Source organism: Puntigrus tetrazona, chromosome 23, assembly GCF_018831695.1.
Source record: "Puntigrus tetrazona isolate hp1 chromosome 23, ASM1883169v1, whole genome shotgun sequence".
Classification (NCBI taxonomy): Eukaryota; Metazoa; Chordata; class Actinopteri; order Cypriniformes; family Cyprinidae; genus Puntigrus; species Puntigrus tetrazona.
This window is the reverse complement of record NC_056721.1, coordinates 4,776,171-4,795,097: the sequence shown is the minus strand read 5'-3', so window position 1 is coordinate 4,795,097 and position 18,927 is coordinate 4,776,171. Positions and strand designations below refer to the sequence as shown.

The 18,927-nt window shown below is 40.0% G+C and overlaps 1 protein-coding gene across 2 annotated transcripts in view; it reads right to left on the bottom strand.

Annotated features, from left to right (window-relative positions):
* zbtb46 (zinc finger and BTB domain containing 46) overlaps positions 1 to 18,927 on the bottom strand; it is a 69,992-nt gene that overhangs the window by 5,770 nt on the left and 45,295 nt on the right. The window contains exons 3-6 of one of the 2 annotated variants that reach the window (XM_043224713.1): positions 14,104 to 14,373; positions 5,433 to 5,662; positions 4,024 to 4,066; positions 1,220 to 3,896 (exon numbers count right to left, since the gene is read on the bottom strand). In XM_043224713.1, the coding sequence (XP_043080648.1) occupies positions 3,304 to 3,896; positions 4,024 to 4,066; positions 5,433 to 5,662; positions 14,104 to 14,373 (1,136 nt within the window). In that variant the 3' untranslated portion in view covers positions 1,220 to 3,303. Of the gene's footprint in view, positions 1 to 1,219; positions 3,897 to 4,023; positions 4,067 to 5,432; positions 5,663 to 14,103; positions 14,374 to 18,927 lie in introns of those variants that run through there. The other variant, XM_043224714.1, reaches the window with a different exon arrangement.

Sequence of the window (18,927 nt, the reverse complement as noted above, 5' to 3'; positions counted from 1 at the left end):
ATGGGTGGAGTCAGGGCTATTTTTAATTTAGGAGCATTCTTTAAAGCCTTAAGAGATGACCCAAAATGAGGACATTACTCTACATCAGATTTAGCCAACAGGAAGAACATGTCCTGGTCAGATATTATCTCAAAATGAAAAGTGAGAATAAGAATTGAATTCATCTATAAGTCACCAATACAGTACACTTTATGTTTGCTTTATGTGATATTGTATTACAGTACTCTTCACTGTACACAAGCGCACATTTTAATGACCATTAATAACCATTTGAGAATAATGGTAATGATCAAAAACATTTTAAAAAACCCATTCAGACATTTCTGATGAGCGTTTAATTAAATCCAAATATTTACTTGATTAAAATACTTTTAATCAAGGGGAAAAATTCACCTCTAAATTGTCACTTTTTATTATATTATTATTACTGTTGCTTTTACAACAGTGACTGTATTTCCTGTCCGATTCCTCCTATCCTTTCACTGTGTCATCTAGTGGCAGATTCTGAAGATAGCCAAAGCACTGACAAACTGTAAGAGGGATACTCTCCCTAACTCACCTGCCCTTAGCTACCAAAAGCAGCCCCCAAAAGACAGTTTCCCTAGCAACCACAGCACCGAAACAGATTTTACTGCTCAAATTCAACAAAGAAAGATGAAAAACCCACAACGCAGCATAGCATAGCTTCCTATTGTTTGCTGAACAATTGCTGCACAAATTATCAACCCAAACTCACAAAACCAAACATCAATTCCACTACTTCTTGTTCTTTTTCTAGTCTTTCTGCCTTCTGTTAGTAAAAGATTCAGACAGAGGCATGTGCTTTGTGTTATTCATACTGTGATGACTGTAATCTCATTAGGCATTGGTCTAGACTAGCTCAGCTAATAAGTGGATGAGCACCATTTAGGTAAGAACAAATCTGAAGCCAAGGTTTACCTAATAATCCATACATCTAAAAGACCTGATGAGCATGTGCTGCTGAAATGACAAAACCAACACGTTTCCGTAATTCCCCTGCCGTGGAATTGACAATACGCACTTTTTAAATAGCTGATGTTCAGATCTGATCTCAACAAGCTTACATTTAAGGCAGCAAATAAACCCCTTGTGACCATCCAAGAAAAAATATAGTACTACAAATCTGTAGCTGGTGAAAAATCTGGTAGCTGAGAGGTTCTCAGTTAACTTTTACTAATGTAAAATAAAATGACCACAGTTTTTATGATGCTTTATGTCAAAATTTATTGTCTAAAAAAGGACATCCAACAAGTTACACGACAGTACTGTTCCAAAATACATCGATTACATAAATCTGTGGTTTTAGTCTAAAGGTTTTTTTGGGTTTTTTTTCCATTTCGGTGATAAAAAATAGTGCAATTCAAAACAGCTGTGACTGAGATGTCTGATGCGTTTTTACACCCACCATTCAAACCTCTTCAGACAATATCAGAGTGCATCAGTCCTTTCGTTTCCTGAGGAGAAAGTGCTAAGACCTTGAAAACTTCAGTGCAAATCTCTTTCTCTCTCTCTCTCTTTGCATAGGCGATAAACAGTGATTCCTTTCACAATTCACCCCACATTCAGTGCAGCAAAACACACTTAACAGTTTAAAAGATAACTGTTATGCTTTCATTCTAACTTGGAAATTGTTCCAAGAAGATATTTTGTTGGACACAACAAAGCTTTATGTATGATACACAGATTGGACAGTCTATGCGAAAAGTCTTTGAGGCCTTCAAGATCTTTACAAAGACACCAACATCTTTTTTTCTGGGAAAAAAACTGCGAAAAGAAGGGGCCTTTTTCATGCTTACGTGTAAGATTTATGGGTAATTTTAAGTGGTTCTAGAGTGACAATCCACTTTTCTTTTTCACTGCAGTGTCAGTAAAAATGCCGACACATTCACAGTTTCTGCCACAACTGATTTACCGCAACACTGCAAATCCATTGATTTCAAAGAGAAAAAAAATGAATGACACTCGAAAGTTGCGAAAGCGCTGACAACTTCTGCTGAAATGAGCACCGACAGTCATTTGTTGACCAATCGCAGAGATTCTTAGAGAGGTGAGTCGAGTTGAAGAAATCCATGTACTTTCACTCGATTTTAATCTCTTCCACACTCTCAAAATGAATCTAACACATGCCTTATATACGGAGCACTCCATCAGATCTTCCTCTAGTGTGTACGCGCCCACTGATACGCTAATGAACTTGTCATAACTGTATGACATATGTTGTGTGAAAATTCCAATTAACGTAACAACGTCTCCTCCAGGTATTACTACAAATGAAGACTGCCTCAAAGATTTCCCAGAACTCTGCTTGATACATTTGTGGTCTGACCACTCAATGACAAAGCTAACTTAAAAAAAAAATAGAATTCACTTTTAACACTTTCATCTTCAACAATCGCGAAAAATGGGAACAAAATAAAACCCAACTGTAATGTAGAACCATCTCTGCTAGCAGGGGTGCAGAAACACCTTCAATACGCTTTTACTTTTCTACCGGCTGTTACGGTCAGGTTCGGAGGCTAGTGTGAGGTCACACAAGGACCGGTCACAACTTTAAAGGACTTGCGTCTTTTCCTCTCACATCTCCTTCATCACTGCGATTTAGGGTCAGCATGGGCGAGAGCCAAGAAGAGCTAATTACTGACATGATTCGATGCACTCTCACGAACACACACACACACACACACACACACACACACACACATCAGAAGACAACGTAGCTTGCTGAAAGATTTAGGACATTCCCTAATCTTCCTCATCCCTAATCATCTCGTCACACTCAAGTGCAGAATACAAGAGAGAGATTCTCCTGCAGAGGGCAGCATTGTGCACAGGTTTCACAGCTGAATTCACTGAGTTACGGAGACCCCTGCGTCTGAGTCCGTCTAAGCATAATAAGATTAGTTCGCTGGTAAAGAAAGGGTTGCGAAGCCACCCAGAATGAAAAAGCATTGGCATCCAATGCACCGAGATCTCTATGTTCTCCAGTTTTCTGTAAAACCTTAAATAATCTTGCATGGTACAAAAAGCAGACAGCTCTAAATGCGACAAGAGAAATTACATAAAATATCTTTATTTTGCATAGCATTTGTGCCTCAGCAGCCATATGCAGTTGTCATAAAAAAAAAACCCTGACGATTTAGGTATTTGAAGAACATACAAATCTGACGTACAGTAAAAAGAAACGTCAACAGTGCTGTGGCCAAAGGCCTGATTTGGGATGACCTGAAGCTTTTTATCACATTCCCTTTGTAATGAAGTAGTAAATGTTGCTGGTTTGGAGAATCAGTCGTCTATATGGATATGGTCATCTTCCTTTAAGCCGTGCAAGTTCCACAGCTGCTCGGTGGGCGAGATTCCCGCCTGACAGCAGACCTTGCCGTGGGTAGCCAGGTTTTTCTGTGTGCTGAAGGTTCGGGAGCAAGCGGGACACGTGTAGACGCGCTCGCTGGAATGCACGGACGACAGGTGGCGGTTCAGGTCCGTTCGGTCACGGAAGTGCTTGAGGCAGTACATGCATTGCATCAGCTTCCGCTTGAGGTGGATGGTCTTCTCGTGGCGGTCGGCGTTGGACTTGAGGGTGAAGCTGGCGGGGCACTGCGAGCAATGGTAGCGCGCTGGTGGAGGGTTTAGTGGAGACTGGGTCACTAGGGGGCGATGGTGGTCGAGGCAGTCCAGCGAAAGGGCCATGAGCGAGAGCGTGTGGCTGTATTCGTGCTGCCTCAGTTGAAGCAGGCTGCTAAACAGTTGCTTACACAGAGAGCAGGCGAGCTCCTGCCGCCAACCCGGCCCTCCGCCCTGCACCTCCGCCACACACACTCCATGCTTCTCCTCCACCATCTGATCTTCCTCAACAGGAACCTGGACACGCTCCAGCCCTGAGAGGGAGAGGGAGGGAGGGTGGGAGAGAGAGGTGAGAACTAACGCCAGGATATCGGCTTATGTATGTGAAAAATAACAGGCAGTCATGTGGCGGGCCATTGGCGTCACAGACTCCACGCGTACCTGCATTGTTATTCGGACTATTGTCTTCTTCTTGCATTTCCTCCTGTAAGAATGCACACACACACACATGCACATCAACACTTGTGTACTTCTGAGCACAGGTCTGTATTGAGGTGTGTACTCCTGAGGCATGCAAGTTCATAAGGTAAAACACACAAACAGACACGCTAGAAACAGAGGAGATAAGACGGGACCCTTGAAGAAAAAAGAAAAGCAAAGAAAGGGTTGGCTGAAAAACGGTTAAAGCAACAAAACCTGAGGCGCAAAAGATAGCATGCAAAAAGCTGACTCGGTCTTTAATGCAAAACATAAATATGTAGAATATATATGTAGAATATATATATATAAGCATATTCATAATAATATTCTATTTTTAAGTATTTGCTAGTAGGGTAAGAAATTTTGCTTACGTGTATATCATATCTGTGGAGTAAATTTATCATTTTTCTGTATATATATATATAAAGCTGACCAGTAGGGTCTGGCAAAGTCAATATATCTTATTTTACTGACATTACATATTTGCATATCTTATATCAAGTCTTATTATTTTCATTCATTAAGCCTGAGTTTCTCAACAGCATATCCAACAGGTGGAGACAAAGAGAAGACTCTTGGGACACAAGAGGATATTAAGTATTGTCCATGAGGAGAGGTGTATGTTTGTTTGGTAGGTGGAGGTTTTTTTGGGGGTTTTTCACCCGTGCTTTGAGATGCGTGCAGCTTGTACGTGTATAGGTGCGTCCCATCCCCCTCGTTCTCGTTCCGCCCTCTCTTGCGTAAGAGTGACACATTATGGTTTAAGCAAACAGATGGCTTGTCCACAGAGATGGTACAACTTCTTGGGGGGGAGGTCCTGCGAAACCAAATGCCACCTCAGCACACACGGGGAGAATGCAATTTCCTGCTCTCACTCAAGAAAACAAAAACCCACCCTGCCCCTCTGCATTGTCCATCACTATTGATTTCGACCACCACCTGGATCCCCCTCTTATCAGAAGATCCTCAGCTGCGGAAGTCGTCATTATATTCATCTGAATGGCAAATGCACAGAGGACGATAGACGTCCTGAAGTTTGTTTTTTTTGTGAAAAAATTGGCAGAATTCAATGGAATATAGTTTGTGTATTAGGGATAATTTGGTTCTGTTCGGGTTTGAATTTTGTGCCTATCAAGTGGTCCAAATGTGTGGAAATCTTTGGGATATGTAGAAAATCCCTGCACACGGGCCTTTATTTTTCTCAAAGAAAGGAAGAAAAAGCAGAAACATGAATTAACAGAAAAAGAGAACATGCAGGAAGAGAGCAGGCAATGCAAAAACGCAACAAATCATCCACAACATGGAGTTATATATCAAGAGACACACAAAGCTGAAGGATAAGTGGCCTATTGGGTGTTTGTTGGACTTACCTCAGTGGGTGAAGCTTTCAGGGCCCGTTCTGTATAGAGCTTGTCTGGGGAACCCCCAGATTGTGGCATACCGAGGGCCCCTGGGGGCCGCGGCACGGATGGCGGAGGCGGCAGTAGAAGAGGAAGAGGAGGAAGAGTAGACGGAGGAGAAGATGTAGATGCCCCATGTTTGCTACCAAACAGGGCCCCTGGATGGTGGGAGCTGCTGCTGCCATTGGAGCAACGAGGCCCTGAGGAGCACAGGAAATGAGTCTCACCCACCTACTCTCAGACCAGCGGCCATCTTCCACACAGCAGCAGAGAGAGAGGAGGAGGAGGAGGAGGAGGAGGAGGAGGAGGAGGAGGAGGGGAAGGGGGCAAGGGGCACATACAGCCTTCATTTAGTACCAGAGAGGGAGAGGAGGGAAGAGATGAAGAGACCGGAGTGGGGTTAGGGCTTGGCCTCTCTCGCTCTGTTTTTTTGGTCCTCTCCATCCACCCACGTGCACACGCAAGAGATTGCCGCATATGTGTGTGTGTGTGTGTGTGTGTAAGTGAGAGATAAAGAAATAGGAAAGAAGAGGCTTATAAATGATGGCGGACGTTCTTTTTATTTAAAAAAAAAATGAAATAACATGTCAGGCTACTTGCCAAACTGTGCAAAAGTTCAAACAGGATATACACAAAATAGACCGTAACCATGCTTCATGACAGAAACCAAGAGAAGCGGAGGCAAAGGTTCAGAGAAAGGTGAAATATTTACACCAATTATAGAATGTAGAGGGACAAATGTGACATTTTGAGGAATGATTTGACTTTACTGTTCAGAAGCACATAGCTTAAACAGGACTGTCAATGTAATGTGTTAATTCAATGTGACTATTTAGAAAAGATTTATGTTAATAAATTATTTTAAAAAGTTGCACCTCAAGATGAATTTTCTTTTTTTTAAGCTTTTCAGATTACTTGACACTGTTTGACATGGAGCAATAGAGGCAGGTCTACATTAAGGTACGGTAACATTAGTGACATTTTGCTGGAAAAAAACTGTCAGTAGCGCAGCAATGAATGAATCACAATTCAGACAGTAGTCACGGTTTTCTGTTGGTCAACTCTGCGAACCGGCATGACCGACTCAACCGAATTAGATATTTTTTTTTCTGGAAATCATTTGTCTTCACGCAAAATTCCTAAAAGCATGACCTCTAAAAATTCCCCAACAACAGTAAATGTGACCGCACTTTTAGACTTTTTATTCAATAATTCTCTTGTCATTCTTTCACATGCAATTTAATTACAAACATACATAATTTTTCAGATATGTATGCTGAACCTATATGTACTACATACCAGGTTAAAAAAACGGTATGTGCAAGACTGAGATTTTTTTCAAGCCACCGTGTTTCCGAATGTTCATCTTGTCTTTTTTTGGACAAGAATGTTTGTGGACTCCTGTTGTTGGGAATATGCTGGAGTTGCTGGTTAAGCGCTAAGTGGACAGATGCACATGCTACAGTAATGCACAACCACGAACAGATTCCTGGAATTCTCTTCTCCTACACGTCCACTCCCATCTAGCACACATCACCCTCTCATTTCTCCTTCCTTTTGTCTGCAATGTGTAAATGTAGACGTGCTTCAAACTCCCCTACAACAATTAACAGTAATTGAAACTGAATGTATGGTTCACTTCAAACCATCAGTCTACTGTCATTCTCTCATCTGTAAAACTCCCAACTAAAGTGCAAAACTTTTCAGGGAATTCTTCGGGGGGTAAGTGAAAACAGCAGTGCAGGTTTGATAGGATCTGGGACGGGCATTTGACCTAATGACCACCAACCGTGGTCCATTACAATAGAAATTTAAAGGCTGATTACAGGTCAGGGTTTGAGATCAAGCTTTGTCTCAGACTTTGGCGTAAAGATGAACTAACCTTCACATCCCTCCTATTAATTATCTAAATAAAGTAACATGTCCTACGGTTGGTTTCCCAATCTAATGAAATCTACAGGGAGAAAATGCTCATCTGAATGTAGAAACAATGAGTAGCTGGGAGGATACAGGAAATCATGTTATGCTATTACAGCTCATGATACACCAGAATCGAGAAACTATCCTCATGGTATCTGGCCAACTGAGGTTAACCACCAGCTGCCGTGTCACAGGCCGTCCGTTCTATGGGAAGCGGCACAAACCTTCGCATGTTGCATTCCCATGATGATACCTGACAGCTAACAATATTTTTATGTGGTCTGGATGACACCTTCTTCTTTTACCAATTTGTTGCGTGAACTGCTTCCGAAATCACATGCACTTTAAGCAGGTGGTTCTTTTGAAAAACGAGTATTTAATCTGGACGTACTACATTCGCCATGTTGGCGTTGTGATATGACCTACAAATCCTCTCCCGTGGCCTCATAACTATAATGTGATAGTTATGTATCGAACTTCAGAAAGTTGTCGAAATAGTAGGTCATCTGGGAGTCTTTTTGCGGACTATTTTATGAATACTGTGAATTCTGACATAATACTCTTTTAATGTATTGCTTTTCACCTTATATAGAAGGGAAACATGCATATTTGGAGACAGTCAATGTTGTAGCATGGGCAGAGCATTCACGAAACTGTCTAGAACCCAGAAGTGTAATGACCTATAAATTCTGCAGAAAAAGGAAGCAGACAAATAGCTCGAACTGCAGGACAGTTTTACCTTCATTAGTGAAGCATTTACACCCAACCAGGAAGGCACACGCTCAGGTCCAATTTAATGAAATTTCAGCCCAAAAATAACCAAAAACTCAGCTCACTCCTTCTGACAGATTGCCAACAGATGCACAATTATGAGCACATTCATTTGAATTCCACTTTAGAAAGCAATTGAATTTACTCGGTTCCAACTAATATCCAAATTGCATTGCAGCACGTCCCATCTACAGTAATTTATCCTGAATTTGCTCTGGTTCATATCAATACTTGAGAAATGTTTTACCATCAAGACTGCTAATCAGAGCTTGAGCTGAATTTGTGTTTATCCAATATTTCAATTGTTGCTTTTATTTACATTAATCATTTTTCTTCGTAAACATTGCTCTTGCAACTCACCTCTTTCCAGATATTTGCTTGTGCAAAAAATAAATTAAATTTAAAATAAATGAATAAATTAAATGCATTTATATATACATTTAATACTCTTTGAATGGATTGCAAAGTGATGCAACAAACATCACTACTTGACTAAATACCAATGCTTAAATTAAGGAATGAAATCATATTCATTTTAAACAGTACTTTCACAGCATATTAATTATGGGATCACATCATCACGTTGTTGTTTTCACGATGAATTGCTAGTCACTACTTTCTATTAATAAATTGTCACTATTTTGGTTTTGGAATTGCACTCTCGCACTAATTTGCCCTGTTTAGTAAATCGGGCCCTAAGCATTTTTGTAAATCAAATTTAGACAAGTATGTGCAAACATTTATCTTAATTTGACTTGTAACTTGTGATCTAGCATCTACAAGGTCAAATTCAGTATTTCAGAATACAGTATTCATACTGTATATGTATATTTATTCGTATTTGTTCTCTGTATATTTGTTCTCTGTATTATATTGCATTATAGTATTGTGATTGCATTATATAATCTTAAATGTGTATTATTTGATATTCACGCTGTGGTTTGGAATATACGTCAAGTATGTACTATAATTTTTTTCTTTGGAACAACTCACTGATTCCTAGTAAGTGCAAATTTGTATATCCGTACACATGAAACCTCACGCGCACACACACACACACACACACACACACACACACACACATACACTTCCCCTGAGACTCCGGCAGTGGCGTTGAAGAGGACAGGTTGTCAGCCTGCTGTCAGTGTGTATAGATCAGTAGAGAAGACAGACACACACCTAAAGCAAATCACACCGCCAAACCTGACCCAGGATCAGCCAATAACACACTATCTGGGTTAATCACAGCAGCCTGCAGGACGCAAGGGGACCCGCCATGACCCGCTCGGCTCGATCAAATCAATTCCTTTCCCAGAGACTTCAACAAATCTACTTTGAAGTTTGGGAGAGGAGGGCGACTAGTGATCCGTCTGAGCGGCGCGGTGCGGTTCAACGAACGCTGTTTGTTTTAGAGGGGCGCAGAACCCCAAACTATCATCAGTTGATCGGTTACTTATTAACAAGAGCCTGTGTGTGTGTGTGTGTGCGAGTTTGTGTGCACGTGTGTGAGTATGCTGACTTCAATACAAATCTCTTAATGTTTGAGATGGTAAAAAATGGATTTTCATCTCTCGGTTTACATTTTCAATACACTGTTCTTGTTTGGATACTTCCTATACGTAAATGTCTCATTATTTACTTTTTAATGTAGTTTCAAACCAGTTGATATTTCTTTCAAGCTTCAACTGGGATGTAAAGCGCCATAAAAGTCATCCATACAACTTATGCATTTTATTCAAAATCTTTGAAACTTTATGTTAGCTCGGCATGACCAAATGGGGTTTTGGTTTTGTCCATTTGGTGAATTAATCATTTAGACCAATTTAGCTCACCAAAAAAAAAAAATACAAGTAGTTATTTCGGATTTCTTTTCTTTTCTCATAGCTTCATAAAATATGAGAATAACTGAACCACTGATGTCACATGGATTATTTTAATCATGTCCTTACTATCTTTCTGGGCCTTGAAAGTGTCAGCTGCGCTTCTGTCTATGCAGCTTTCAGATTAAAATAATAAAAAACTAAATATTTTCATTGGTGTTCTTAAGATGAATAAAATTTTACGGGTTTGGAACGAACGATGTGCGCGAGTCAGTAATAGACTTTTTTAATATTTCGTTGAACTGTCCTCGAACAGACTGAGAGATCTGACTCAAAAAATGATTTGTTCATAAATCAAGCATTGCTACTTTTGTCATGAATGTACCAAGATTAGCTAAAACATGAGAAAAGGTGTTTAGTGAAAAGAAAAATCTGTCTCTCACACAACGCTACCAAATGACTTGAGAAGACTTGGAATACATAAAGTGCTTTGGTTTACCTTTTTTCTTCCATTTACGAGAATGAAATTTTTCCAAACAACAAATATTTCTCTCTGTACAACTTTAATTTTAAGACCTAAATGGCGAACCCTGCCAGTTAACGTCGACTTTTTACAATCCAATCAATTTGCAAAGGATAAAAACATTGAACATCGTTTATTACTCTGAAATACGTCGTGTCACGACGGGTAAAATGGTGTTTCGTGTTGGCTTTAAGCCGGAAGTAAAGATCACAGGAACATTCTGGCAGTGCTGGTGGAAGGCAGCATTCGTACATTAGCAAGATGATCAGATTAATGCTCCTCTACGTCGTCTTTTAGCTGGAGTTTGGGAGACAAAAGCTCCTGTGGCGTGAGTGACAGCCACTGTGTTTCATCCTCAAGAGTGGCCATTAAGACTTAATGTAGTTCAGCAAACACACACTCTTGAGCCTGCCCTAAGGGTTTTAAGAGCAGGAGTGGTTCAGAGTTGTCCTCCCTCTCCTATTCAGAAGACTGAACTTAAACAGACAAAAGAGACAATTACCAACCCAGGACAGAGGGAGAGAGAGAGGCAAAGAAAGGGAGAGAAGGAGACATAAACTCACAAAGGAATAAGCCAAAAATAACATAACACACTCACAGAGCCACACACATTCAATACTTTGACAAAGTGATTGAGTGTGGGCAAAAATTGGGTTTGGTGATCCCAAAGCTTTTATGAAATTCACTGCCATTCATAAAAGCTCTGGTGTCTTCGGAGGATGTATTCCACCACAAGAATTTTACTACTCACACACACTTCAACAAAAGAACTTGTTGAGGGCATAAATATGTATGGACGCATCTAAATATGACAAACTACAGTCTAGAAATTCTAGTTCTTTCTCAGCTGAGTACATTCAGACACTGCCTTCTGTCTGCAGCCATTCATCACACTATTTTACATGTATCTAGAGTCGTTAAGAGCAAACTGCAGTAACGCCGATGCAGATTTCACATCTTTTTTTTTTCTTTGTGCCATAGTAAAAAAAGATATTAACACACACAGACACTCACACACGCTCATCTGGAATTTCGTGAGAAGGAATGTGTATTATCAATGTTCTACACACGCTATCATGCAAATATTTTCATGGTGTGGTCCCAGTTTTGTATATCATAATCGCATTAAACAAAATAAGAAATGTGTTAATATTAAATATAAAATCATCTTGCATTGCAGTGTCTTAAAAAAGACAAAATCGGAAAAAAAAAAAAAAAAAAAAAAATGATGCTCCCAAGGCATGTTTTCTTAGCTTCAAAGTTTCCCTTCCATCATTAATACCTTTTAAAATATTTCAAACCTGATTTTCAGGCGGAAAATTTTAGAGTACAATTGCTGAATGGAACATGAAGGTCAAATACTATATGTAGGCTTTAAAGCTTTGAAATGGCTGTTAATTTTAAATAGTCTAAAATACATCCAAAGCCACTTTAAACCACTGAAATGAACTGGAGAAATCATGACCTTGATTAAAAGTGATGAAAAAAACGTTAAAGAAATTGCAATTAGCCATATACATTTTAACCTATAACCTTAATGCAGAAAATACATTCCTCAATCAAAGTCCCAGTCATCCAGACTGACGTTTCTAAGACACAGTCAACTAATAGGATTCCATCAGAGTCTATGGACGACACAGGGGTTCATCTAAATCAGCAGGAGGCTACATACTCATAAAGACTTTGCAGGGACACAGAGGTTTACAAAAACATACAGAAACCTACAGGAGAGGTTTCAAGCATTCAATGGTACCAGAAGATCCCAAAGAGTGCATACAGTCAGTGAGTCCTGAAAACTCAGTAACAGCAAACAAGCTCCTATAGATCATTTCGAAACATCATTGTTTATGTAGGATACCTACAAAAACTCAGCAGAAACCATACAGCCCAGCCTACAAGTACCTAAAAGTCCCTACAGGACCCTATGGTTTATAGAGACTACAGGACAATCTTTATACACCCAATGGTAGAATGTAACACAGCATGTATCATTCAAACAGGAGCACATCTACAGTCATGTGAAAAAATTAGGACACCCTTTGAAAGCATGTGGTTTTATTGTAACATTTTTAATAAATGGTTATTTCATCTCAGTTTCAACAATACAGAGAGATTAAAGTAATCAAACTAAACAATGAAAACTGAAGAAAAGTCTTTTCAAGATCTTCTGTACATTCTACAAAGTCATTCTACAAAAATGCCTATTCTAACTGAGGAAAAAGATAGGACACCCTTGCCCGTAATAGCGAGTGTTACCTCCTTTGGCTGAAATAACGGCAGTGAGACGGTTCTTGTAGCCATCTACCAGTCTCTGACATCGGTCTGAGGAAATTTTACCCCACTCCTCAATGCAGAACTTTTTCAGCTGTGAGATGTTTGAGGGTTTCTTGCACAGACAGCCCTTTTCAAGTCACCCCACAGCATCTCAATGGGATTCAAATCTGGACTTTGACTTGGCCATTCCAGGACTCTCCATTTCTTCTTTTTCAGCCAATCTTTGGTTGATTTACTAGTATGTTTTGGGTCATTGTCATGTTGCATGGTCCAGTTCCGCTTCAGCTTTAATTTTCTAACTGATGGTCTCACATGTTCTTCAAGCACCTTCTGATACACAGTAGAATTCATGGGGATTCTATGATGGTGAGCTGACCAGGTCCTGCTGCAGCAAAGCAGCCCCAAACCATGACACTTCCACCTCCATGCTTCACAGTTGGTATGAGGTTCTTTTCTTGGAATGCTGTGTTTGGTTTACCATGTCTCTCTCTTGTGTCCAAATAATTCAGTTGGTCATCTGTCCAAAGAACATTATTCCAGAAGTCCTTCTTTGTCTTTATCTCTTGTCAGTCTGGCCTTGATGTTTCTGTTGGAAAGCAAAGGTTTCCTCCTTGCACACCTCCCATGCAAGTTAAACTTGTACAGTCTCTTTCTGATTGTAAAGGCATGTACTTCTACATCTGTAGTTCTCGAGATGACACTTTAGGGTTTTTGGAGACCTCTTTTAGCATCTTGCGGTCTGCTCTTGGGGTGAACTTGCTGGGGCGACCAGTCCTGGGCATGTTGGCAGTTGTTTTGAAAGCCCTCCACTTGTAGACTATCTTCCGGACAGTGGAATGGCTGATTTCAAAATCTTTTGAGATCTTTTTAAATCCCTTCCCAGACTCATAGGCTGCTACGATCTTTTTTCTGAAGTCCTCTGACAGCTCTTTTGCTCTCACCATGGTGCTCACTCTCACTTCAACAGTCAGGAGCACACCAAACTAAATGTCTGAGGTTTAAATAGGGCAAGCCTCATTCAACATGCAGAGTAACGATCTACTAATTATGTGCACCTGGTGTGATGTACCTGTGTGAGATCTGAGCCAATTTAAGAGGGAATACATGTGAGGGATCTTTTTCCTCAGAATAGGCATTTTTGTAGAATGACATGTACAGAAGATCTTGAAAAGACTTTTCTTCAGTTTTCATTGTTTAGTTTGATTACTTTAATCTCTCTGTATTGAGAGATTTTTCACATGACTGTATGTCCCAGTGGGATGCTATCAGAACTCCCTATCGGACTCTATAGGAAACTCCATGAGCAAGAGCAGCGAGCCAAAGTGTGACTTACGGGAGAGAGAGTGTCCACTCTTGGGTAGGTAGTCGAACAGAAGCGGGTTCTCCTCTCCGAGCATCTCTGCCCCCAGAGACAACAAGCTGTTCTTGCTCATGAGGGCGGCTCGCAGGTTGGCCACCGAGCCCCCTCTCTCCTGGGCCACGGCCTCGTCTCGCTCCCCGGACAGAAACCCGCCGTCCCCGGCCGCGGCCTCCTCCTGCTTTACCAGGAGGTCCATGCGCTCGCCGCGGCTGTCGGAAATGTTGGGTTCTGTCACTTCTGCACCTGTGAGGAAAGAGAGGAATGTTAATGAATTTTCCAAGGCGCAAATACACAGAACCACAACGAAAGATGGGAATATATCAGTTAACTCACGACAACAGGTTCAGGGCTAGAGCAGAGCGTTTGCTTGTGTGTTTTGTGTCAATATATGCATACATTCTTATTTTATGACTATGTGACGAGCATTAGGGCAGTGTAAAAATATTCATATTCATAGTTTTCTGGCTCTTTAATGCGTCGTGACAGATCACTGTAGCATTTCAGTTCAAGGCCCGGGACCCGATCATCTCTTCTTCTTTACTAGCTATAGCATGAAATAAACTTGAATGAACATCAGAAGGGATATTCATTAAATTATATTGTATAATTCCTATAATTCTTTATAAAATCAAGATATTATGACTTGACTAAATGAAGATGAAAGATTACTACATGAAATACTCTTTGTGGAATCACTGCCCTTTATAATTTTCAACATTTCCAGGAAATCATTTATGGCTTAAAAAAAACCCTGAAAAAAACTCAGCCTTCTGATGAAAGACTCAGACTTCTCCAGTCATTTCATCTACATAAAACCAACGCATTTATTACAATAGCACTGCTGCCTCACAATCAAGAACCAAAGCAGAACTGTGTTTGGCGCACTTTCTATTTTCATTTCGATCCTAAGATTCGCTCTGATTTTTATCGCTGCATTGAAGCTACTACTTGTCCCTCCTTCACATACATTACAATGTTAAACTCTAAATATCTCCAAACGAATCAGAACAAAACTGAATCAAAATGAGAATCAAATCACAAAACGGAACTTAACCGAATTCCAGCCTGAATAAAAAAAACGCAACTAATAAATAAACCATCAAACAAAAGAAAACCGTTTCATCCCTGCTTTTCAAACTTTTTGAACATAGGTGAAAAAAAAGCAAAGTGAATCTTTACCTCCCTATTCATTACTACTGTCAAATCAGGCAACGTAGAGGAGGCTGCCAAAACACACACATACACACTTCTCCTGTCAAAGACAAGGACGACTGCTTGGATGTAAGAAGTCCAAACTGTAAGAACAACAGTAAAAAAAAAAAAAAAGTGGCAAGACACAAAACAAAAACAACAACAACAAAAAAAATGATTTACCAGGAGAGAGCCAGAGAGGCTTGTTTAGACTAAACTGACAGCCTAAAGGAAAAGAGCTTTTCAAAACAGCTGTCAGTGAAGCTCAGATCACTGGAAGCCTCAAAGCAGTATGAACGACAGCCCAGCCGGCAAACCGCTTCAGTCATGGCACCGCAAGACCCGCCTACAACCTGCCATACTTCACACCACTTAATTACACCTTACATTAGGACAGCATGCTTGCAGAAAATACACATTTACACTCTCTTGCGCGCACGCACACACACACACACACACACACACACAGAAGTAGGCTCTGGAGCGTGTATTGTGTTTACACAGTATTCTCTGGGGTTTGGATGAACAGACAGAGAAATGGAGACAGTGTGAGGGGATGAAACATAATGAGTGTTATAAACCCCTTCCCTCAACACACACACACGCACACACGCTGTAACTTCATCTGAGGGCCTCCCAATGACAAGCACGGCAACTTCATCAACTTTGAGTTTTAGAGGAGGATTCGGCTCATTTCCAGAGAGAGAGAGAGACTGACTCTGTGTGTGTGTGTGTGTGTTAGAGAGAGACGCTCATGAAGCACTGACCCCATAAAGATCTTATCTTCTCTTCTGGTGTCCACAGCCTGGAGTTCACAAGAAGGTCACTCGTGAAGAACCGAGTCTCCATCATTCAAACCTACTCTGGTTACTGTAACATTTGCATTAACAAGCAATGCTGGTTTTGATATTTTATTGTTGGAAAATGAGTGCTGTTTAAGCAGATACTGTAGTTTCCAATATTTACCTTAGTGGTCTTGCCAAGCTAGACTTTTGTTAGCATGAAGGTCAATGATAAATAAAATGTGTTCAATAGAGTGTTCAAGATAAATAAAAGCAAAAAAAAAATGAATGAAATAAAATAAAAAACTATTTGAAATAAAAAAATGGTGCTGAGTTCTTAGAAATGTACTGTTCGTATTTGTTTATTTATTTATATATATATATATATATATATATATATATATATATATATATATATATATATATATATATATATATATATATGTGCATTTTCAACAACGTTTTTGATTTGAACAGGAATAACATTTTCACAAACCTATGTTTTATGAATGTAATGAATTTATAAATATATAAAGTTTGAACCGTAATGACATCCTACCTTGTCATGTTATAAGATGATAAAAAAAAAACTTATTGACACAATCTTAAGTATCTCCACAAGGCCCCTCGATGTCTTTTTAAAAAAAAATATTAATAAGCAGTGAATCAGTTTCTTAATATATTTTAAGAAATATTAATAAATGGCAATTACTTGCGGTTTTCATTTCAAGAATTTGATTCCTTTAATGAGTTTTTTCCCATTATGATATCAGTTAAATCACCCTGACATTTTCGATTCTACATTATTTTTAAATTAAAAATTAAAATGAAATGCATATTAATGATAGAATATGTGAAACCATACAGCCTGAACCACTTTAGGGTTTATTCAGGCCAAGAACCGCCCATTTAGACAGGAACTGCTCTGGTCTGACCAACATGTAAGGCAACCAACCACAATCTGTGGCGTTTTTAAGGGTTAGTTTATCTAAATTATCACTGATACCATGCCAATTTGATAGAAAAAAAAATCTAAATTGCACAATGGTAGGTTCCAATTGACTATATGGAATATCTATTTAACTTGCCACTATGCAAAAAGATGATTATCTAGCTCAACCATATAAAACCGCTAACCTGGCAGAACTTTGTCTCATGGTGGACTGCTGCTCTCTGACTCACAGAAGTTACATAGCAGTCAGCCAATCAGATTGGACCTGGCAATGTGGCAGTCATTTCAGAATACCACTATGCTGCAAGCCCATAGAGAGAGAGAGAGAGAGAGAGAGAGAGCATGTCTTATTCTCACTGTTCAGGGTGCCGAAAGAAGTAATTGTGAAACAGAATAAGAGGGAGGATGTGGAAGATGTAGAAATGAGAGAGGAAGTAGAAATGTGGAGGTGAGAGAGAAAAAGACAGAGAGAGAGAGAGAGAGAGATGTCCTCCACGAAAAACAAGATGATTTCAACATGAATTCATAATTTCGAAATCTGAATTTGTGTAATGCATAATTTATGTAAATGTTTTTCATTCATGGTTTCTGTGTAGCTGTAATTCTTTCTGAAAGAAATGCTGAATGTGTGTTCGTGAATAGCTCAGTTGCCACAGGGGAACATTCTACTAAAACCAGCGGATTAAACGCAATTCAGAGAGGTGTGTGTGGCTCAGTGAGAGGAGAAGTGTGTTAACGGCTGCAGCCATCATACAGCTGACCCTCGCTGTCCCAGAGCTTAAAAAACAATCATAAGATCAGCCAAAGTGAGTGTGTGTGTGTGTGTTTGCACCAGAGTTAACATGCATTGGCTGGATACATTGAGCCTTGGTGCTCAGGTGGGAAATGTGGGTTTGAATAATCGTATAAAAAGTAATGATAGTTTCAAAACAGTCTACTCTTTCTTAAAACATACTGAATGCTATAAACACGTAAAAAAAAATTTGGGCTGAGTAACTTTATTAGAAACTTCAAAACATGCATGGTTTAAATTGCAATAATAATAGTCTATTTGTAGATACTGTTGAAAAGTGAGCCGAAAAGTGAAAAAAAGGACAAGCAGGAGAAAGAAATGAGCAGAGTGGACAGGTCTCACACACACACACACACACGCTGATGTGCACAAACACACACAGGCAGAGTTAATTAAGTTGGGGGAGTGGGGAGACGGGAAGCGGGAATTCATTAGATAAGTTCACCCTTCATCTGTGGGCCGGGGCCACAGGAGTCAATCAATAAAATGGATCCGCTGCTCCCAAATGCCCCAAGACCTGACGCCCACAATGAAGAGAGGAGCAAATCGCCCCTTTGACCCCGATTTCTCCCCCTACACACCTGCCCCGACCTCTCGCCCAACACAAACACATTACAGCCAACACAATACTGATGCACTGTTATTTTAAACACTGCACATTCCACTCCGTCACGCTCTATAATATCTCACCGTTCATTACGTCCCACTCAACATGAGATACAGGGGGGATTGTTCCCAGGGCTGTTATGAGCCTGCTGTGATACACATCCAAATGTACAAACACACACTCTACACTAATGCTTGAGGAGCCCGAAACAGCCTACAGACAACGCAGGGGTCCGAGAACAAGTTTTCAAAGATGATACTGTCTCATATACAGGCATCAACAGGCAATTCGGGCACAGAAGGTTTACAAACACATATAGAAATCTATAGGAGAGTCTTGCTGTTCCAGCAGGAGCACATACTGCATGAGCAGAGCCAGTTCTGATTCATCTGGTACCATTAGCCAAAGCCGCGAAGATATGCAGGGTCAGAAACATGCATAACAGAAAGAAACATTTAAAAAGTACCAGCTC